General features: G+C 39.2%; 1 protein-coding gene across 3 annotated transcripts in view; it reads right to left on the bottom strand.

Annotated features, from left to right (window-relative positions):
• Positions 1 to 1,928: 1,928 nt before the first annotated feature.
• LOC141174466 (receptor-interacting serine/threonine-protein kinase 2-like) overlaps positions 1,929 to 23,437 on the bottom strand; it is a 54,350-nt gene continuing 32,841 nt past the window's right edge. The window contains exons 3-12 of one of the 3 annotated variants that reach the window (XM_073659398.1): positions 22,936 to 23,089; positions 21,831 to 21,983; positions 21,601 to 21,734; positions 20,322 to 20,371; positions 19,513 to 19,683; positions 12,639 to 12,724; positions 9,996 to 10,055; positions 8,497 to 8,605; positions 6,511 to 6,612; positions 1,929 to 5,319 (exon numbers count right to left, since the gene is read on the bottom strand). In XM_073659398.1, the coding sequence (XP_073515499.1) occupies positions 5,015 to 5,319; positions 6,511 to 6,612; positions 8,497 to 8,605; positions 9,996 to 10,055; positions 12,639 to 12,724; positions 19,513 to 19,683; positions 20,322 to 20,371; positions 21,601 to 21,734; positions 21,831 to 21,983; positions 22,936 to 23,089 (1,324 nt within the window). In that variant the 3' untranslated portion in view covers positions 1,929 to 5,014. Of the gene's footprint in view, positions 5,320 to 6,510; positions 6,613 to 8,496; positions 8,606 to 9,995; positions 10,056 to 12,638; positions 12,725 to 19,512; positions 19,684 to 20,321; positions 20,372 to 21,600; positions 21,735 to 21,830; positions 21,987 to 22,935; positions 23,090 to 23,437 lie in introns of all 3 variants that reach the window. The other 2 variants (XM_073659397.1, XM_073659399.1) reach the window with 2 other exon arrangements.

The following is a 23,437-nucleotide window of genomic DNA, read 5'->3' on the forward strand; positions in this document are numbered from 1 at the left end:
AAGGCTGTTTACTGCAATTTACCACTGTATCTACAGGTAAATAGCATTTTTGTAAGTAACAGGTTAAGTCCATGCGGAATAACGAAATAAAGTATTCCACTAGGGGGCACAGTTGTTTTCTTTTGGCAATTGCCAAGCTGGGATAGGGAGGCTTATAAGCTAGGCAGTGCTCCTTGGGTAAAGGATATACAAGTCACTTCAATTATAGGTTTCTCGCCCAGCCAACACCGGTGTACTACTCTGCACTGAAGAGGGGTAAGAACCCCTGAAACAGCTGTCTGCAGAGGACTTTGCTTTCCTTTTGGAGAAAATGCTGGAATGGCTAAATACAGAAGTAGCTAGTCTTAAAATTACAATTGCAGAAGGATATCCTGGCACAGGAGAGTTTAAGGGTTGCCGCTTGTCATCAACAAGCATTCTTGGGAATGTGTCTCCATAAAATCGGGCAGTGTGCTAATCATCGGTGTTGTTCGTTGGGTGAAAAGATTTTTAAACTTCCTTAAAGATCATAATTTTCAGCAGTGCATCGCCTTGTATAAGCAGCCTTCTACAGTATATAGCCAAACGGCAATTTTTTAATGCCGCAGGTCGACTAGCCTTAATGTAGCCTAGCTCGACACCTAACCAATACAAATTCAATGGCTTTCGTTGTGTTACATGTTAAGAGTTAACTTTCTGTGCTCGGAGCTTTAGAGACAAAACTGAAGTGTTATAGTCATGTTTGTCAGGAAGGTAAAGAATTCAGCAGTCAGCTTATCTAAGGAATCCCTGGTATTCATCCTTAAACCCTACCCTGGGATATTAACTGGAGAAAGCCCTAGATGACAAGTTGCCACCTGATAGTTTAAAGCTGATGAACATGACAAGATCCTATATGGAGCCAAGTCAAACACAGAAGTGAAGTAGACAGTCAACAAGGCGGGATGAGACAGAACCAAATCATAAGCAAGCCAAGGTCAATATCCAGCAACAGTACAATAGAAGGGCAGACAAAATAAAGTCAAACAATCCTGAGGTCAGCAACAGGTATACAGGTAGATACGAGGATAATCCAGAAGTAGGTCAGGTTGAAAACTGGATCAGAACTAAGTAGGAAGAGACAATCTCAAAACAGAAGCAGGTAACCTACAACTAATAATTGGATCAGATATCCACAATGAGTTAATGAAGAGTTAAAACTATGAGTTTTTCAAGCCTAAACAGTTTCAGGAAACATTCCTGTTTTGGAGGAGTTTTTGGAGGAGTTTCTCTTTTCTTGAAGCATTTCCCTAAGAGGTTTTGAAGAGTTTGGAAACGTTTGGAAGAGTTTTTTTTCCCTGAAGAGTTCTTTGCAGTCTTTTGATTGGACAGAGTCTAGTTTGGAAATATTTCCTATAGAATCCTCTTAAAAGAAGTGACATGCATTTTATTTTTTCCACCAGGCATTTATCGAAACCCTTCCAGGAAACAGAAACCTCAAAAAGCTCCCCACATGAATAGCAAAGTAAATTTCCCATAGAAATTAATTGGAAGAGTTTTCCAAGAGTTTTTAAAGAGATATTTGGTGAGAATCCACAAAGAAGAAATTTTTTAAAAACCCAGTGTGAACATTGCCTTAGAACTCTCAGCCTTGAATTGGCCAGGTCACCATCTGATTGTCCAACCAGATATGTGCTCAGCATCTATATGCTGTGTGTGTCTTTCATTGACCCATAGACTTGTATTGGCACTTTTCAACAGTGATATTGGGAAAAAATTGGACGTGCACAGCACCATAAATTATAATGGATGAAAAAAAACGGATAGAACACATACGTCTAACATGAATGTCTGGATTATGCCTAAAACATCAAGAAATCCAAGTTGAGTGGGCACCACTGTATATTAGATAGAGTGCTAACCAAAATAAGAGTAAAATAAATACAATAAAAAGACATTCAAAAGATTGGTTACACTTCACAAATTTTAACAATATGAATCTTTATTCTAAAGCAAACAAAAAAAAGCATTTATAAATGCGAACATTTAGCCAGAACCTGTTTATTAACCCAAAATGTGTCACCGGGATAGAACCCATATGACCGGCATGATAACCAACAGAACCTTGTAAATATAATGGATATCTGCAATAGGTATAAAGAGACACTAAAGTGACAATAGTATTCAATGATGAAAAAACCCCACAAATAGTACATAGATAAGGCAGGAATATAAAAGAAGAGACACTGCAATAAAGAGCCATGTACATAGTCACCCGGGTGAATTGGCACATTGAGGAGGTAAAGGAATGAGCACCCTTAGTGTATCGCCACAGGAGGTGGCTTCCTCAGGGGTAAGGAATAATGTTCAATTGCTTGTGCCTCATATACTGGACAGTTCTGAAAAGTTAAATGACCTGATCTGCATAACAGTGGACAAAGATGGACTCTGTATCCAAAAATATGACAGAGCAAACATGTTGGACACAATGCTTCCTTTCACATCTGGATTACCTATCTCCATCCCATCCGGAAGCAGTTAGTAAAATAGAGTCAGCAGTTACCGAACATACATTGTTCTACATTAAAATGGCTGATATCAATAAGTATAGATTTATACTATTCCAAAATGACCACGATCACTATTGTTCTATGCCAAATAGGCCACATTAGCACGTATTTATTGTGCTATGCCAAAATGGCCACATTAGTATGCATTTATTGTGCTAGGCAAAAATGGCCACACTCAGTAGGCATATAGTGTGCTACCAGGATTAACAAGCATGTCTCGATTTATTCCAAAATGGCGGAATTAATAGGCATATATTGTCCTACCCCAAAATATTCAAAATCCCTACATATACTTTGTTCTACTCCAAAATGGAGTAATTAATGAATATGTGTTGTTCTACTCAAAAATTTCCAAAATTATCAGCCATACATTGCCCTAATCTAACATTGCCGCAATAAACATATATAGGATTGCTCCAAAATGGCTGATCTAGTAGATGTTCTTCTACTCCAAAATTACCACACTGATATTAAGAACAGTTTACACAAATCTATCAAAAGTTTGACAAAAATTATCTGTATCAAAAATGGCCACATATCTGATTACAGTACTAATGGGCAGACTTGATATTAAGTCCTCACCTCGTGAGGTGGATTCTCTAATCCGTAGGTTTTATGTGAGCAACACAGACCCGAAGTGATGGTTCAGCAGAGTGGGTCTTGGATGACATGTGGCTCAAGGATGACCTGGACAACAGAGTATGCAGGACGGCAGACAAACAAGGGGAGCAGGTAGCATAGAAATAGGAGAGGCAGGTGTGCGGCTACACATGAGAACAGTAACTGTATAGGAAACTGGTATCTTCCAGAAGGGAAACAGTTAACCACAGAAATGCTGTCTGATATCTTGCAGCAGGACAATGGTTAATAGAAGTGATGTATTCAAACTGGGACTTTTAGAAAATGAAATGGTTAACCACAGGAAAGTAGTAAAGTATAAGCAAACTGGAGACTGACTTGAAGATATGTGTTACCTTTATTGCAGAGGTCAGGTGTGAAAAAGATTGAAAACAGTTGTGAGGAGTTGGTAGCTTGCATGATGAGAGGTAGGTGTAGACAACACCTAGCAAGCTGGCTGTTGCATGGAAGTCAGGAATACCAGAGGAGATGACAGACACATGACTTATCTTATATTCTAACATTGTATAGGGAGAGGGATAAGAGGAGCTGTGTCCATTGCCTACAGTGAATGGTAAGTCCTTTGTTGTTATCTTCTATGTATTGAGGTGCTGTCATTGTCCTGTCATTGTCCTGTCTGTGATGATAATGAGACTGATGAAAAGTCTTCTGTACAGAACAAACAGCATGAGGCTAATAGCAGATTTTAGTGCTCAGCGTGAAAGTTGATATTTTTTAATATACTGTACACAGTTATATGAAAAATTTTAAAATTTACACAATAAGTAATTTTCTGATGATACACGCCTTTTAATGATATGACAAAGTATAGACTATTCCCTATAGTTTCTGCTGGCAGAAAGCAATGAGAAAGAAGGAGCTGAGCACACACCACACCTGTCAGACACCAGATATTAATTTTAAAGTTTCCTCTTGGAACTTAAAAATATAGTAAAAAATACATTTTTAAAATAAATATAAAAAGTAAAAAAAATGTAATCAAAGAGTACATTACTTAAAATGGTATAAATAAAATTTTCAGCTCAAGGCACCACCAATAAAACCTTGCACAGCTCCATCGACAAAATAATAAAAACTTTAAGAGTCTCAAAAAAAAAGGTTGTTGCTGTTTTTTTTTTTTTTTTTACAAAATTAATGATTTTTTTCCATTACCAAAAAAAAAAACCAAACTGATACAAGTTTGATACTGCTGTAATCGTACAGGCCTGGAAAAAATATGTTCTCAAATCATTTTTACCGCACAATGAACACCACACAAAAAATGGCAACATTTCTTTTTGCGATTTTACTGCACTTGGAATTTTTTTCCCATTCTCCAGCACATTGTAGGGCAAAGTGAAAGGTGTCATTCCAAACTAAAACTCGTACAGTAAAAAAAAATGCCTTCTGTCGACGGGAAAAGAAAATAATGGAAGAGGAGGAATACTAAGGGGCAAAAATGAAAAATTGGCCTTGACAGGAAGACGTTAACTTAACATCAGGGAAATGCTTGGACAAACATGGCTTCCCCCAGATATATCATCTGATTGTTGGGAGTTAGTGAAGCTGGGTCTTAGCGATGAAATGACAAGTGGGTTAATTTCCATTTAGAAAAAGGTTGTCATCGTTTTTTCTCTAGCTCTACCAGTCTTTAGGAATTCTACAGGAGATAAGAGCCAAAACTTCGGTACAAGTCATGGAACTTTTCTTCTTGAACATTTTTTTGTCCAGTTCTTTTATAAATTAGAATCTTTGCAATTGTCCAGTATGTTCCATAAAAGAAATTCCAGCAAGCAGTATTTCCAATAAAGCCATCCAAAAACCAGAAACTTGTTCATCTGTCCCTTCAGGTCTGTGGCTTCTCATATTCACGCTGGATTTCGTGGATGCATATAGATGACATTTCTTGAGCACAAACTGTTCAAAAACATTTTCGATGCTTCTTCACCCTTTTCAGAACAGGTATCTAAGCATTTCCGTATTCTGGCCTTTAACGTCCTTTCTGCATCTATGTACTCATAATCATCTCGGGAGAGCACAAGTTTGGTCCTCATGGTATCTATGAGGTTGTTGAGATGTCCTTCAGTCACTCTATTGAGAATCATCTCTCTGTTCGTTTTTAGGATCTCAACGTAGGTTCTACTGCAGACCAGACGTGGACTGGAAACACAATCTGAAGTACAAACAATGGGTATATAGTGAGCAATTGAAAACAAAAAAAAGGCTGTAAAGTTCAAGCCATCCAAAATCTGAATAAATAAACCTTATAAATAATTTTGAGTCATGGCAAAATAAATAAAAGATTCCTTCCTGTGTTTGTAACCCCTCAATACCATTTTATTATAGTCCAGTTCATTCATACTTGCCAATCCTCGAAGAATGTCCTGGAGGCTCCAGTATGAAGAACAGACATACTAGACTTCTAGAAAATCTCCTGGGCCAAGGCCTCCAGAAACCTCCTGGACAGTAGCTCTTCCAGATAGTTACCCATGTGTGGTGCTGGGATGCTTCGACAACCGAAGCCTGGTGTCCAAAGGGCAGGAATTGGGCCATTGAAGGGGAGGATGTTTTTTTAACAATGGTTTTCAAAATACATTTTGGGGCATTTCAAAATCCGCTATAGAACAAGTTAGTCTGAGTTTTTTTCATTATTTTTTTTTAAGAGAGTAAAGCCTATAGGCTCTAAGAACCATGCAATTTTGCCAGAAGCCAGGAACCACTGGGCTTTTGGAAGGGGTCCATAGCAATCATTTCCAAATTCCCAAACCCATAATTACACTTTTAGGTTATAATACCCTCAAATATAGTCTAACTGAAACTAGAATTTTTCATATGCTAAGTAATGCTTTTTGTTTTAGATCTAATGATACCAGTGTAGTTAGTGTCACAATTCATGTCAGAAGGGCTGTATACGCCTGATATTAAAATGATCATGTAATCAAGTGTATTCGGTCTCCACCAGCCCAACAAATGCAGCTGGTACTAAGCAGTGTGAGATCTCAGCAGGGAGGAGTGGCACTGAGGAGCTGTCAATCAGGCTAAACAAGTGGAGATTAGGCTTAAACTTTCAAGAATGATTATATAGCCATTACTTAAATGGATTTTCATAATTAGTACAGCGGCCTCATTAGGTCTAACAGATCCATTTAACAATGTATGCATTTGTATTGTGAAATCTAGTGAAAAATCCGATTTAATGTTAAAGGGGCCCACTATGCCGGAAGAGAAGGCTGGGACACTGTGAGCAGGGGATCAGAAGGATAGTATATACCATTCACTATTTTTTTCTCGCCGTGTGTAAATATAATGGGATGGAAAACCCCTTTAAAAAAGGACAAACACAAAACAAAAGGTATGTTCCTACCTGCTACTTTCCTGTGCAACCCATAATTCCTTGCTGCTCTTTGATCAGGACATGCGGTAGGAATAGGAACGTTGGTCTTGCTAGTTGAATCTGGCAGACTGGCTGAGAAGACAGAAAGGAAAAGGTTTCTTGTGAATCCATTGAACAACTTTGCAAAAAAAATTAAAGATTTCTACTAATCCACAGAAATGTTAGGACGTATTCACACATGGCAAATATGCTGTGGATTTTATGTCTAGATCATCCGAATGTCATCCACATACTTCATGACAAAAAATGGAAAATGACCTGTCAGGCAGATGTTAAAGGGAACCTGACGAATCCAAAAACGTATTTACCTTCAGATATAGGATTAATCTGCAGATGACTAGTGTTAAAACCAGCAGCTACATGGAGAAAATGAACTTATATCCTCCCTTTGCCCACTCTTCCGGTCATCAGGGCGGTGCATGGAGTAATTACAGTCTACCGGTCACTACATAGTGAGTGCTGTAATCACTCTTCAGCACATTTGATTGACAGCTGGCTCTGCAGTGTACTGCATGTGTGCAGAGTCAGCTGTCTATCAATGTGTCGGGAAGTGATTAAAGCGCTCAATATGTAGTAATCGCTCCTGCACCACCCCGATAACTGAAAATTAGCATCTGCAGGGAAAATATACCTTCATTTTCTCCCTGTCGCTTCTGCTCCAGTTACACAGCCAGACATGATTTTAACGCTATCTACCTGCAGATTAACCCAATATCTGCAAATAAATAGCATTTTTTTGGACACTCCTGGTTCCCTTTAAATTTGCGGCATCTCATTTTATAAGCATATTTTCACTGAAAGTCATTTTTCCAATTTCAGAGTCACAACTGTACAGATAAAGAAGACATTAAAGAGGTTGTCCAACCTTAGGGTACAAGTCTGTAGTCACTCTACATGACTGCAGACTTGTGTATTCTCTCAGCGCTCACAGTGCAGATTCTCCAGTGCCGAGAGCGGCGGGCACGTGACCACAGGTATGCAATTTTCATACATGCAGTCACGTGCAGACTAGACGTGTGTGGCCTCGTTTAATGCAAAGGTATTGAGCAAGGCCAGACACGTCTAGTCAGAATGTGGCTGGAAGTATACAAATTACATACTTGTGGTCACGACTGCCCATTCCCAACACCGGAGAATCCTGACTGCGCGCACTGTGAGGATTCACAAGTCTGCAGTCACAGAGTGACTTCAGACTTGAACCCCAAAGCCGGACAACCCCTTTAAAAATAAAACACTATACCCTATGCAATACATTAAAAGAGGTGTTCCCAGGGTCACAACTTATAACCTGTCTATGGGATAGGTGATCATCGTAAGATTGCTGGGAACTTCACTCATCGTGATAATTATGGGTCTTGTGTCCTCCATTTCAGTAGAACGGTGGTCAATGGGTTCATTGTGCATTAAGCGGCATATAGGGACGCCAAAAACAGACGTCTCTCTACACAGGCGTGTCATGGGAAACTTTCCACCCATGTGTATCATTGCGTAAACCAGCACGGCAGGGGGGGCAAATAATAAAATACATAGCAATCTTAATACAATGACTTCTCTATAGTAGCAAGAATTTTCCAATAATGCTGAAGGTCAGAGAAAGAAAAGCCTTGAGAGAAGAGGTTTTATTTTCATGGGTCAACTGGCAACCAAAGTGACAATGCAAGGAGTCGCTAAGCAAACAGAGCCGGCGTGCTCACGCCTGGGTTTACTTTTTCACTTTCTTATTCCTTTCACTATATGCTGTAATATCTCAAAGCAAAAATACAAAGACGATCCAGAATTGTTATTTCACGAAGGACGCAAGTTACGGATTTTGACTTAGATCCACTTTAAATAATCTTTCATTTTAAAGAAGATCCGCATCAAAATTCAAGTTAAAAAAAAAAAAACAACAACTCTGAACAAAAATCCAAAAGTTCCCTTTATAAAAAGTTTGGTTTATGTAATGAATGCTCTCACCACTTCTTTTCTCTTTCTTTGTCCCGGGACATATCGAAGGGTCTTCTTCAGTGATCTCTTGAGGGAGACTCTTCGTTCTGGTCATATGGCTCCTTGTCAACCAACCCACCTGAAAATCGTGCAAACCAGTTTATTTCATTCTTATTCTTAAATAGCCAAAATGCCAGAAAAATAGCAACTGCTTAAAGAGAATGTGTCATCAAAAATATTAAATAAAGTTTTTATGCCAAATATATTTGTTAAAAAAATCATGATTTTTTTAAATTTTTCAATATCGCCATGTAGAAAAAAAAGCCAATTCCAATTATTTACATTGGCCACTAAGTCTAATACTAGGCCCCTACGTCCTGTCCTTTTCAGGAGTTGCATGGACTGGCTCTGATTCATTGACTTTTAGGTATGCTTTCATCTGTGCAAATGTCATTTTGCAAGCAGGAGAAGGAGGAGGAGGCGAGCTGTGACATCTCCTATTTTGAGAGGTGGATTTTCTGTTATCCTCTACAAAACATACCATTTACTGTAATCCTGCCTGTCATGGTAATGAGTTGACTACTGAAAAGTCATCTGTACTTAACAGGAAATATAAGTCTAGTATTTGGCTTAGAGATCAGTGTAAAAACAACATTTTTTTTTTAAATATAGAAAATTATATGAAAAAAAACAAAAAAGCAACAACCAGAATTTCCCCCCAAAAATACACTTAACAAAAACCTGATATAAAGGGGTATTCCCATCTCCAAGATCCTATCCTATTATGAAGTAGGTATAATAATATTAGCAAATACCTCCAATTAGAAATGTAGTATAGTTCTTCTGACAACCTATGTTGCTTACCTCATGTGCAGGGCATTGCAGTAGCTTAGGTATCCATGGTTACGACCACTAGCAACTAACTGTTATTGTATGAGTGGTCGTAACCATGGATACCTATGCTACTGCAATGTCCTGCACATGAGGTGAACGACATAGGTTATCAGGAGAACTATACTACCTTTCTTATTGGGGGTATTTGTTAATATTATTACTTACTACATATTGGGATGGGATCTTGGAGATGGGAATACCCCTAAAAGAACAAAACAATTTCAGATAAGACGTTCTCTTTTAAAAAATACTTTTTCTTGCCAAACTAAACCATCCATGTTTGATTGATAGCAAGGCCTGACAAATGAAAGGGGAATCATGTAATACACACTAATCAGGGCCATACAGTGACTTTGGCTACAACATATGTCACATAGTTTGCACCATACCGTGGCATAACGTACCGTAATTGCTATTACAATATAATGGCAATTTTTTTTTCTCTAAAAATCCATAGTGAATCTGCACAAAATAAAAAAAAACACAAATACCAACACTAACAATAAGCTTAGAATACACAGATTTTTATATGAAAACATGTTCTTCTATATGAATCTAAAACCGCATGAATATCAATACAAGAATAAAAAAAATACTAATAATTATATATCATAAAACTTCACATATACACTTACATCTAAAAATTTGATGTCAAATTCCACGACTTGCTCCTGGGACTGCTGTTCTGCCCTCTCCTGAAAATAGAGGCATTGTAATTAATATACTTGGCCACTTGTTTGCTACTCTGTTTTATATCCTATCTACACAATGCATGTCTATTGTTCAGGACTGCGAAGGTTGCAGATAACTGCGCAGACAACAATTAGTGTAGATTGTGTCTGGTATTGCAGCTCCTCTCCATTGAAGTACATAGAACTTAGCTGCAATTCCACATACAACCTTTGGATAGGTGTGGCGCTGTTTTTATCAGAACGCTGCTATGGTCTTCTAACTCTGGACCACCAGATTTATTAGTGTTGCTGAAAGAAGCAGTCCTGTGATATTTTTTCTATCCTAACACTCCCACCTGATTAGCACCAACCTGCACTTTTTTTTTTGTACATGGTATACTTACTTTACTGCACTTCTGCCTCCTCTTTTCCTTATTATCTTAATCCCCAGATGTCACCCTTCATATTATTCCTCTATGTTCTGCTATAATACTATGATGTGCCGGATAACATCACATGGGCAGCTATAGCCAGTGCATCTCGGACTGCAGTCCGGACAGGGTGATGATCCTCCCTCTCCATAGTCTCCTAAATTATATATTATAAGTATACTTTCCGGAAGTGTAACTATTATCTCCAACATTTTAACATTCGGACAGGAGCTGCACAATCATCATCATTATTTATGATATCCGTCTTCCCCCTGTGGAGAACTTCAGTATACATATATGCACTGTGACCCCTTTTCTGAGGACATAAAACCATGTAATTCTCAGGTGGTCACCATATATTTACATGACCCAACTAGAGTGAAAGAATCCATGAAATTTCAGATAAAAAGGAACAACTTAAAAAGCGAATAGTTGCTGAATTATATATGCTGGGAAACTAGAAACAGAATGATTGGGGGGGGGGGGGGGGAATCACTCAATTGCTAATTGCTTTTAAAAATAAAAAGGGGAATTTCCAGACCATTAATTGGTCTATTGCCAGAAGACTGCAACAAACTGCCAAAGCTGAAAATTTCACGGGAACCATAAGTAATCAGTGTAGACGTTTCAGGTCCATGCACAATGTAGTGGGTTAATCATTGATGACCCATTATAATTTGAGATTGTTAGTAGTCAGACAGATCAAAGTTATACTATATGGAGCTGCGCTGTCATCATCATCAGTAGCTTAATTGTTAACTTGCATGGAAAATTCCAGGATAACAACCTTCCTGTGATCAATAACAAGCAATTTAACTTCTCTACTTGACCAAGGCCATGATCATTAAGTTTACAGATGGTTTTATCTATATGTGTTGTGTAGTTGGGTGGAGTTTATTAGTTCCTGTTGTCAGACATCTCTACTTTACGGTCATAAACCAAGGTAACTACTGACAGAATGCCCATAACAATTTCAATTACTTTCCTGATCTACAGCCGGTTACTAGTTATTGGCCATCAGCATAGATGTGTCGTGTAAACACCTGACCTTTACAGCCAATCATAGGCATCTACGGTCATTTGAAAGGGGGTATCCAGGACTTTAGAATTTTTATAGTACGGGCCTAAGAACGGTGCCGATCTCCGCTTGCACAGAGTGGTCACAGACCGCTCCTGCCGGTGATGTGGCGTCGACAGAGTAGTGGCTTCTCTTCCTCTCTGCTCTGTTGATGGGGCGTGACTGCCCATGACATGCTGATTGACAGATGGCTCCCCACTGCCTAACTGCGGGAAGTCAACTGTCGATCAGTATGGCATCAGCAGTCACGACCAGTCGACATAGCAGCTTTTCCGTTGACATGGAGCTGCTGAATCGCCGGCGGGAGCAGAGTCAGTCCTGGACAAGACCTTTAACTATCACTGACAGTGGTAAAAAAACAAAAAATAACAGGCCGACCAGGTTAGTGTCGGCAAGGAACCGACTAAATAAATTGCTAAACTGAGTATTTTAGTCCATGAACAATCCGCAGCAGCAAATCTGGAGCAAGATCTGCACCAGATGCACCAATGTGGTGTGTATTTTGTGTGACTTCCTGTATGAATGGAGAATGTATAATCATAAAATTACACATTGTTCCGATCAGATTTTTGCTTTACATGTATTTTTAAACATTTTAAGCATTTTTTTTTTCATATCACGATGTGTATAAAAAAACTACACACAACACATCTTGCAATTTTCACTCTGGCCACTGGGGCAATTCTTTCAGGAAGAGTTTTCAGCACTCTCCTTATCACTAGAGGAATAATTACAACAGTTAACACCTTTGTTCACAAAATAAGTGATATCACAGCTGACCCTGTTCCCCCTCCCTTCACAATGACCTTTGCACACGCTTATTAGATGCTTCAATACAAAAAAAAAAAAAAAGAAATTGCGTCTCAGTCAGTCTATTACTGCTAATTTTCACCAAATTAAAGTTAGCAGGGTGAACCATTGTAAAAAGGAGTGCTGGACAAAATTACATTATTTTTTGGTTTTGCTTTAGATATTGTGATTTTAAAACAGGGTAGGACAATTTTTTTGTTCCAGATTAATAAGAAAATAAAAAAAAAACACAATTTAGTAAAATTTAGTATCTTTTCTATATCTGGAAGTACGAAACTAATCACTCACCTTACTTTTGTTCAGGGTGTCAATTCCATGCTGGATCTCTTCTTTTGAGAAGTTCTGGAGGACGTTATTTAGGCGAGACGCACACACTGCGAATAAGATGGACAAATGTTCTAAATTATTTGTCAAAAAGGAAGTTTTCTCATCTTCCCAATTGGGAGAAATGAGGTCCCACATTTACAAAGTGAATGGAAAGGCTTGTGCAGTTCGAAAAGACCCCAAAAAACAAGCAAGAACCACAAATGTCTGCATCCTCTTTAGAAGGTGTCCCGGACCCTACTGAGAGGATGATGGGAGTTGTACTTCACGCAAGACTACGATGTAAGACACAGATGAAGTTATTCTTCCCTTATCTGGACATTTGGACTGACGCCCAGAAACTAGATTGTAACTTGTTTTTAGCTGTCTCAGAAACCTTCTACTAATTATCACTTTTTGTTTATGAAACTTTCTTATCAACATTCCACTGTTATGAATCATCATTTCGCTGCCTGTGAAACAAAGGCATTTTACTGCGCATGTCTGACAAAAAAAAAAAAAAAAAAAATGAATGAAATGATTATTAATATAAATAAAGGGACTGCACCTATAGAGGCAGACGCGCTCAGGGGCTTCCCAGTACTTGATTATACACTACGTGTCTGTGTATTTCTTGTTACGGGGATACCCCGACTCCAACAAGGACCCTCCATAGCTGAATGATCCTAACAATTCCTGGCGCCCGAAACAGGGACCCGAGGTCTGCGTATTCCTTCAAGTTCATCGACCGGCACGAGTAACCGCTGAGATTGGGACATCGGAACAGCAGATGACAAACCTGGCCAGGTAAGAGACACTGTTAGTTCTCTTACATCTGCTCTGCGATAGTCCGTAAATTTCATGCATATCTTGTGTTGGGATTGAGGAACTAGTAGAGAAGGATACCTATAGCTCGGGTCATTCATGTATATACTGTAGGATCTGCCGAAGGAGAGGTCAGAGAAGGTTATGAAACGGATGGTATGAAAGAGATGTGGATGTCGGGAATAGCCTCATAAGCCGCACTAAGGTAGATGACATAAGTATTACGGAGATTGCCTAACTGAGTCATAAGGTTGTGTCCTTTCGGGGAAACCTTCGCTCACGCTTAACTCCCGAACCTTTGTCCTCCTTTTTGACGGATAAGAGATTGACAGAATGAGCCCATGGAAGTAATGATAATACTCCAGGGACACGATATATAATGGAGACTGTATGGTTCATTTTATGTATTGTTGGTCTTGCCCTTGTTGCCATATATATGTGTGTTAGAATTACTCTACACTTCAGACAAAACGGTCCAGAGAAACCGTTTCAGATACTGGCTCCTTAGGACAGAATAGGTAACGAGGAAAGGTAGAATATAGAATATATTTTATCTAACCCAAAAAACCTCCTAAGGTAGGAATAGTCAGGAAAAATGGGCAACAATGGCTCCTTAGGACAGAATAGGTAACGAGGAAAGGTAAAATATAGAATATATTTTATCTAACCCAAAAAGCCTCCTAAGGTAAGAATAGTCAGGAAAAATGGGCAACAAACAGACTAAGACCACAAATGATGAACAAGATGTCTATACAATCGTGAAAGAAAGGTGTGGTGTAGAAGCAACTAAGAATTTAGGGAAAGTTTGCAAAACTTTTCAGGTAGCAAGGCATGACAGGTTTAACAGGAAACTATGGGAGGACATTCGGGCTAGAAAAGCAGGAGTGGTAAGAGACAAAGGATGGTAGAGTCCAAATTTTGGTGCCTGATGACCAAGAGTCTCTAGAAAACATTGTAAAAGTCCAAGCCTTAGAGGATGAGAAAGATCCTGCCCCTACCCAAATTATTTTAGATCTTTCTGAGGTACCAGAAAAATTATGGGCACAACATGACACCGATGTAGGACTAATGCCAATAGCTCCAGTAAAAGTCACTCCTGTTCCAGGTGTGACACTACCCCAATTGAGACAGTATCCTATTAGTGCCCAACAAGAACACGCCATAGGAGAACAGATAAAAGATTATCTAAAAACTGGAGTACTGATAGAAGTAAAGTCACCAGCCAATACACCGTTGTACCCCGTAAAAAAGAAATCTACTGAGGGGTCAGCTGCTAGGTACCGGATGGTACATGATCTAAGAGAGATAAATAAAATTTTGGAACCTATTACTCCTGTTGTGCCAAATCCACACACGTTGCTATCACAGATCCCAGCAACAGCACGAGTATTTTCTGTCATAGACTTATCAAATGCATTTTTTTCAGTACCATTACACCCAGACTGTTACAAACTGTTTGCATTTACATTTAAGAATAGACAATTAGCATGGACAAGATTACCACAGGGTATGATACATTCACCTACCTTGTACTCAGAAGCTATGAGATCAGTTCTTCAAAATTTCAAACCTACGGATGAGGTTGTAATTCTCCAATATGTTGATGACCTATTGTTATGTGCCCCTGCTCAAGAGTCCGCAAACAGCAACACAATAAGGTTGTTAATATTTCTAGCAGACATGGGCTGTAAAGTTAACAAGAAAAAAGTACAACTTTGTATGACTACGGTAGTATTTCTAGGACACTGCATTTCACAAGGTATTCGGCACCTCACCGCCGACAGACTAAAAATCATTAGAGATCTTGTTCCTCCCAAGAACTACAAAACATTAAGAGCATTTTTGGGAATAGTATCACACTGCAGACAATGGGTTATACATGCTAGTCAGCTTATGCAACCTCTATATGATTGTTTAAAAATCGAACCTTTCCAGTTAACTGAATCAGCGCTCATAGCCTTTCAAGACCTCAAGAAAGGTCTCATGTCAGCCCCGGCCTTGGGAATCCCAGACTACGCCAAACCATTCCAATTAATGGCTGCGGAAATGTCTAATCATGCTACAGGAGTACTAACACAGAAACATGAAAATAAACAAAGACCTGTCGCATACTATTCTGCTCAATTAGATAATGTTACCAAAGCTGCACCATCATGTGTCAGAGTAGTAGCAGCTGTCTCTCTTTTGGTAGAAAAAGCCTCAGAAATAGTACTAGACCATGCCCTAATAGTACAAACTACACATGATGTACATGGCATACTGAATCAGGTATTGCCAAAACACATTTCAATGGCTAGACATCTTAGATTACAATGCTCCTTACTAATGCCACCAAACCTCACTTTTCGCCGCATATTGTCTCTAAATTTAGCCACTCTGTTACCACTAGAGACAAAGGGGGGAGTGGAAGGAGGTCAGGAAGACGAAGATGAAAATTTTTTACAATACCACGAACAAGACAATATAATACATGATTGCTTACAGTGTATAGAACAAGAAACACAAGGGCTACCTAATGTACAGGACACCCCTCTTGACAATCCAGACCTACATATGTATATAGATGGTAGTAGGTATGCAGATGAAACTGGTAACTTTCACACAGGTTATGCCATTGTATCAGATCATGATGTTATTGAAGCTGAGCCAATGCAGGCCAGCTGTTCAGCCCAGGAAGCTGAACTATTAGCTCTAATACGAGCATTACAGTTAGCAAAAGAAAAAACCGCTAATATTTTTACTGATATGCATATGGTATTGTACATGATTTTGGATGTATATGGAGAGCTAGAGGTTACATGACAGCTTCAGGTCAACCAGTAAAACATGGACAAATGATTAGACAAATCCTAGAATCAGCTGCCTCAACCAAACAAGTAGCAGTAATAAAAGTACCTGCACATGTAAGACTCGACACCGAGATAGCTAGGGGTAATGACCGAGCCGACAAGGCTGCTAAGCGAGCTGCAGTAAAACCTCTGACAACTGACCACACTATTAGTGCAGTATCAGAATTTGACTTAATTACACGGCTCAAAGAAGCCCACCAACAGGTGAGTAGAGAAGAAAAAGAAGAGTGGCAGAAACAGGGGGCAGAAGAAAAAGAAGGACTATGGAAAAAAGGAGATGAGCTTTGTCTCCCCCGAGCGTGGTACCCTGTTGTGGTCAGTGAAGCCCACGGACCTACACATGTGTCTGCAAACGGTATGATACAGAGGGTCAGACAGAAGTGGTTAGCCCCAGGGTTCGGCCAGGTAGCTCGAGCAAAATGTGGTTCTTGTGAAATCTGTTTAGCCCACAATCCAGGACAGACTGTTAAGACCCCCCAGAAGCACCATGTAAGACCACTATATCCGTTCCAGAGACTTCAGATCGATTACATCCAGATGCCTAAGCATGGACACTATGAGTATGTACTGGTATGTGTGGACATGTTTTCGGGGTGGCCAGAGGCTTATCCAGTTCATACAGCCACGGCTAAAGTCACTGCAGTAAAAATAGCACATGAACTGGTACCCCGTTATGGTATCCCAGAAGTGATCGAGTCAGATAGAGGTACACATTTTACTGGAGAGATCTTTCAGAATGTAATGAAAATGTTGTGTATAAAAAGTGAACTACACACCCCTTACCACCCACAGAGTTCTGGTAAGGTTGAGAGAATGAATGGAACACTTAAGTTAAAAATACAGAAAGCCATGGCAGAAACACAGAAACCATGGACTGAGTGTCTCCCAATAGCATTGTATTCAGTCAGAAACACCCCCCAGGGAAAGAGCAAACTCACCCCCCATGAAATATTGTTTGGTAGAGTTGCCAATACAGGATTGTATTTCCCACAGACTTTAATGTTAGAAACTGAAAGCTTAACTGCTTATGTACAAAATTTATGTAAGCATGTGTCTAAAATACACTCTTTAGTGTTCTCTTCCATTCCAGATCCAGATTCCATTGAGGGAACGCACAAGCTGCAACCAGGAGACGAAGTCTACGTAAAAAGACATAACAGAAGAACGCTAGAACCCAGATTTGAGGGTCCATATCAGGTGTTATTGACAACTCCAACTGCAGTAAAATTGGAAGGAAAATCAGCATGGGTACATGCAAGCCATTGCAAAAAGAAATAGTGGTGATTGTACTTGTGTTAGCTATAACGATAGATCAGGGAGACCTGTGGGATAAACTAAGTTCCCCAAAACCTACAGATAATAAATTTATAAAACATCATGAGACATTGGTAAACGGGCTGCTCGATGGCGGACAGAAAATAGCAGACTGTTGGATTTGTACGCATTCTCCAATATCAGCCACGAGCATACCCTTCCTGGCCGTACCCATGACCCCTGAGGAAGTGTTTACATGGACTAATTGCTCAGACAAATTAGCAAATAACCAAACCGTTAATTCTAGATTATGGAACACCACTGTTGCCATCCCAGTTGTGGGGTGGGTGGGATTTCCCTGGTGGCAAGGTAATATGACCGGAAAAATAAACAACTTACAATATTTAGCGTTTAAAGGAGGTGTATGGGTTCCTAGAAATAAGACGGGACTAACAGACTTAGGGTTAATTCCTACAGAAAATATACAACTCAGTTTTAGTAGCACAGTATCTTCTTCTCAACCTTTTAAACCTGATATAGTAGAAAAATACATACACAATAATGGTTGGAAATATTCACAATTATTCCCCAATGGAAACAATGATACATGTTCAAAGATACCAGGTAATATATTATGTAATGAGTCAAGTGCATATGACCCAGGTACACCGACTTGTGAAAATCCAGATGCAGGATACTGTAGTCCATTAGGTCAAAAACCCCCTTGGTGTATACTTCAGAATGTATCTAAATTTTTAGATTTGGTACATAGGTTGGTGCTCCAACACTCTGCAATATGGGATCTGCCTGAAGGAACCTTCTGGATTTGTGGAAATGGAGCATACAAATGGCTCCCAGTAGGAATAAAAGGTGCATGTACTCTAGGACGCTTAACACCGGCCACATTTATAGTTCAGAATCAGCAGGTAGATATGCAAGCAGTACCTAAACACACACTATACAAAAGAGCAGCCGACAACTCGCCTAGACCTTCAGGTAGGCCACATGTGGTCCAAATGGGAATTCCTAATAAAATATTCAGCACTTTCTTTGTGTATCCAATGTTGATGCAGATGTGGGACGAATATGACAGACACAATGATCAAAATAAAGATAGCTGGTGGTCAGACACCTTCTCCTTTCTCAACCCAAAGAACTGGTTTAAGGGTATTGGAGGTTGGGTGGCTGGAATTCTGCAAGGTATATTACAGATTGTGCTAATTATAGTAGTCATATATGTAGTGTTTAAAATAGGATTAAAAATTATTTTAATATGCATAAATAAGCTTTGTAATATGGACTCAAGAATATGAAAGAAAAGAACTCCCGGACCAGGTCTTCTACCAAAAGTCCATAAGGAAGAATCAAAGGGGGGACTGAGAGGATGATGGGAGTTGTACTTCACGCAAGACTACGATGTAAGACACAGATGAAGTTATTCTTCCCTTATCTGGACATTTGGACTGACGCCCAGAAACTAGATTGTAACTTGTTTTTAGCTGTCTCAGAAACCTTCTACTAATTATCACTTTTTGTTTATGAAACTTTCTTATCAACATTCCACTGTTATGAATCATCATTTCGCTGCCTGTGAAACAAAGGCATTTTACTGCGCATGTCTGACAAAAAAAAAAAAAAAAAAAATGAATGAAATGATTATTAATATAAATAAAGGGACTGCACCTATAGAGGCAGACGCGCTCAGGGGCTTCCCAGTACTTGATTATACACTACGTGTCTGTGTATTTCTTGTTACGGGGATACCCCGACTCCAACAAGGACCCTCCATAGCTGAATGATCCTAACACTACCCAACAGCCCCAATTTAAATGCCATTTTAAAGTTTGAATTATTCAACACTTTACATGACCATTAGCCCAGAGGTCGGAGTGCCTAATCTGATACAATTGAAGGGTAAATATCCAACTTACCGGCTGCCGTCGGCCTCATCATTGGATTCTGGTGCCAGCACAGGTTCATGAGTTGACTCAGGTTTACACATTGACCGTGTTGGAGACTGCCCTCTTTTATTACATCTTCTATGTTTGGTTGTGGTCTGATCCCTCTTGTGATTTCGGTCACCAGCTTCAATGGATTATTTTCTGTAACCAAATTATTTACAAATTTCAACAGATTGGCTTGTATGAGAAAAGGACTTGGTTCCATCGGACCTTCCCGTTTAATTCATAAGTAAACTTTTGAATATTTTTTTTTTGTTATATCTTAGAGCCTGTGTTTAATTCGCGATTATTGGGGGTCTGGAACTTAAAGGGGCTCAAGTCTGCAATTACTCTATGTGACTACAGACTTGTGAATCCTAACAGCTCACAGTCAAGATTCTCTGGAGCTGGGAGTGAACGTTCATATGACTGCAAGTATGCGATTTACATACTTCCGGCCACATGCCAACTAGACATGTCCGGCCTCTCTCAAGTCACTTGTGTTGAGCAAGGCACTTCTAGTCGGCATGTGACCGCATATATGTAAGTTGCATATCTGTGGTCACTCGGCTGCTCCCGGCACCAGCACTGGAGAATTTGGACACGTGCCATGAGGATTTACAAGTCTGCAGTCACATACAATGACTGTAGACTTTTACCCCTAGCCTTGGCAACCCCTTTAAAGTTCAGTCAAATTAAGGGGAAGAAGTGTCAGAACCCCAAGATATCAATCACCAATGTCTTTGGTGGGATGGTACTTTTGTTACAGATGTTGGAAGGGGTTTGGATCAAGAACTTACTTAGAAATGGTTGTTTCCGGCTAAGAGCTTCATGTAAAATAATCCCCAAACTGCAAAGAAAAATTATAATTACGATAAAGAACACAGAACACAATATTAGTAGGGGTATTATCAGATGTCCATTGCACCGTCAATTTTGTGTGAAACTTAGACATCTGGGATATATGAACCTCTAGTTATTAGCTACCCAAAATGGAAAAAGTGGTCCGGATCCTTGGTTACAGCCTTTATGATATTCCAAAGCAGCATTTACAATTCTGCTCCAGAGCTGAAAACTCTCTGCATTATTTCCTCAGGCAATGTCTACAAAGATCCTGTATTCACAACTTTGTTCAACTTTTTATGTAGATTATAGTCACATATAAAGTGTAAAGGGAATTTGTCACCAGGTTTTTGCTATCTCATCTGAGAGCAGCATGATGTAGGTGCAGAGAACCTGATTCCAGTGATGTATCACTTAGTTTACTGGGTGCAGCAGTTTTTCCTGCTGCAGCTCTAAGAATGCCCCGCCCACACCACTGATTAGCACAGTGTACACAGAAAGCAGCCAATCAGTAGTCAGGGCGTGGCTGGACTAGGAGGAATGAGACACCTAGTCCTGTAGTGATAATCTCCTGCTGATAAAACACTAATTGTATTGAAACAGCAAAATCCAGCCCACTAAGTGACATCACTGGAATCAGGCTCATGCTGCTCTCAGATAACATAACACAAATCTGCTGACAGATTCCCTTTAATGGTGGAAATAGCCTTCATGGCAAATTCATACAGTGTGTATTTGGTGTAGATTTTTTTTGCAGCATATCTACAGAAAAATCCATGCATGTTACATGTGGATTTTACAGCGGATTTTACCCATTCCATAGCAATTTCTCACAAAGAATTGACATTTGGTGCAGATTTTCAATGTGGATTTTCTTAGAGAAAACCTGCAGCACAATACCGCACCAACTAAGAAGATGAGAGGTCAACAAATCTCATCTACACGTTGCTGGAAATTGCACAAAATCTACCATTGATGCCAATTTTAAATTTTGCAACATATCAGAATCAGTGTGACTTTCAGTCCAGCAATGGAAAGTGTGAAATCTGAATCAAATCTGCATGAAACAAGTGTGGATTTCACTACAGAAAAATCCACAAAATGTGAACATAACCTTATTAAAATTTCAAGGGTATCATTCATCTTTCCCAAGTTTTGAACTCTGCAAATTAATGACCATAAAATTTTGGTTGGGATACCCTTTAGGACAAACAATTTAAAGCTATGTTTACCAACCTGTATACATCGTCTTCTGTGGTTGGTTCATGTTTTTGCAGCCTTTGTGGGGAAAGATATTCTACAGAAATATTTTCCTGCTGATCCGTGGAAAAACTTACTTTCTGGAGGTCTGATTGCCAGAAATCTGAGAGCTGAAATAATGGACAATAAATCAATAGTTTAAAACTATCTATACATTTTTCTACTTTTCTCTGTTATAAATAACTTGCAAAATTTGTCTTTTATACCTTTGCTCGATATTGGGCATCCAACAATATGTTGCAAGGTTTCAGTCGCTGGATCATTATGGGAGGATTTTGGCTGTGCAAAAAAGACATCCCTGCCGCAACATCTGCAAGGATTCTGATGATAATACTCAGTGGAAGAGTAGGGTACAGATCCTGCTGCAAGCAAGAAAAAAAAATATATTTTTAATAGTTTTAATAATATTTTAATTGTTTTTATAATATTTTTTAACTGTTTTAATAATATATTTTTTGATTTCAACAGCAACACTGATTAATTGTCTATTTGGAAAAATGAAGGTTTAGGGGCGATCTTATCATATTTTGCAAATATATAAGGGGACAGTAAAGAGATTTTTCTAATGATCTAATGAAATAAAGATTATTATATTATTATTATTAGGGCTAACTGTTATTAAATCTCCTGTTTTCTAATGATGAGATGACCCTGCTTATTAGGCCCAAGTCTATACAGCAAAGCATTTCAGTATTCCTCCTGGAAAACTGTGAATAATCACCATTTTTAAAAATATATTCATAATTTGATGATACATTCTCTTTAAGGGGTGCCTGTCAGGTTTCCTGACTGTCCCAAATTGCTATTATAGTGGTATGGGTGCATTTCTTAATTCTAACAAGACATTTGGTGTAACTTACTCGTGCTACAATGTTTGAAGAATCTAGTTTTATTGAGGCAGCATCACATATACAAAACAGACCGGACTAGTCTGGCAAGGCTTCTCTCCTCCAGGACTAGTCCTACCACAGATTGTCTAATCCTCCATCCCTAGGTGTGATTGGAAGCCTGCATCCAGCATTTTATGGTAGGACCATTACGCAGGCTGTCATTAACGCTCCACAAGTTGTGATTAGAAGATCCGACACAGGACTAGTCCGGGGGAAGAGAAGCCCACTACACTAGTCTTGTGTCAGTTCCAAGAATGGGATAAAACGACATCCGTCAAACATTTAAGCATTAGTAAGTTACATCAAACTTATTATTAGAACAAAAAGTAAATTACAACCATACTGAAATAATAATGGTTGGGCACAGTCAGGGGAACAGACAAGTTCCCTTCCAAGTCAATCGCCAAGGTACTTCTCCAACCTGGTACAGAAGAGCATGCAGTGACCCATTCGGCATCCATTCTGTCACAATTCCAACCGTATTCAGAGTCCGAAATATGCCAACAATTTCTAGAAGTCTTTCAGATCTTCTTCTGCTGACGTATTCCACATCACTGAGAATTGCTTGATGGTCCCTAAAAGTTCAAAAACGTAATCAAAAAGATGGCCAACCTTATAACTGAAGATAACTGTGGTGTGATAGGCACCTCTGATATCACAAATTATTCCAATAAAAGAAGTATTTTGAAATTTAGCGTATATGCAGCTCCAAAAGGTGAACTTATACTTTAAAGGGAACCTGACAGCTAGCCCATGTCCCCTAAAACACCCCCATGTCTTTTTTCTCCTCTTTATATAGATTCAAACAAGGCCCTTTCCATGGCTTCTTATTTAATAAATTTCTTAGAACTTGGCCGGTGATTTTCTAATTAGTGATTAACTAGTCATGGGGGCGTCGTGTCCCCCCAGAACTAATAGTCCTA

Source organism: Phyllobates terribilis, unplaced genomic scaffold, assembly GCF_046119375.1.
Source record: "Phyllobates terribilis strain yellow unplaced genomic scaffold, ASM4611937v1 Scaffold_13__5_contigs__length_258822181, whole genome shotgun sequence".
NCBI classification, from domain to species: Eukaryota; Metazoa; Chordata; class Amphibia; order Anura; family Dendrobatidae; genus Phyllobates; species Phyllobates terribilis.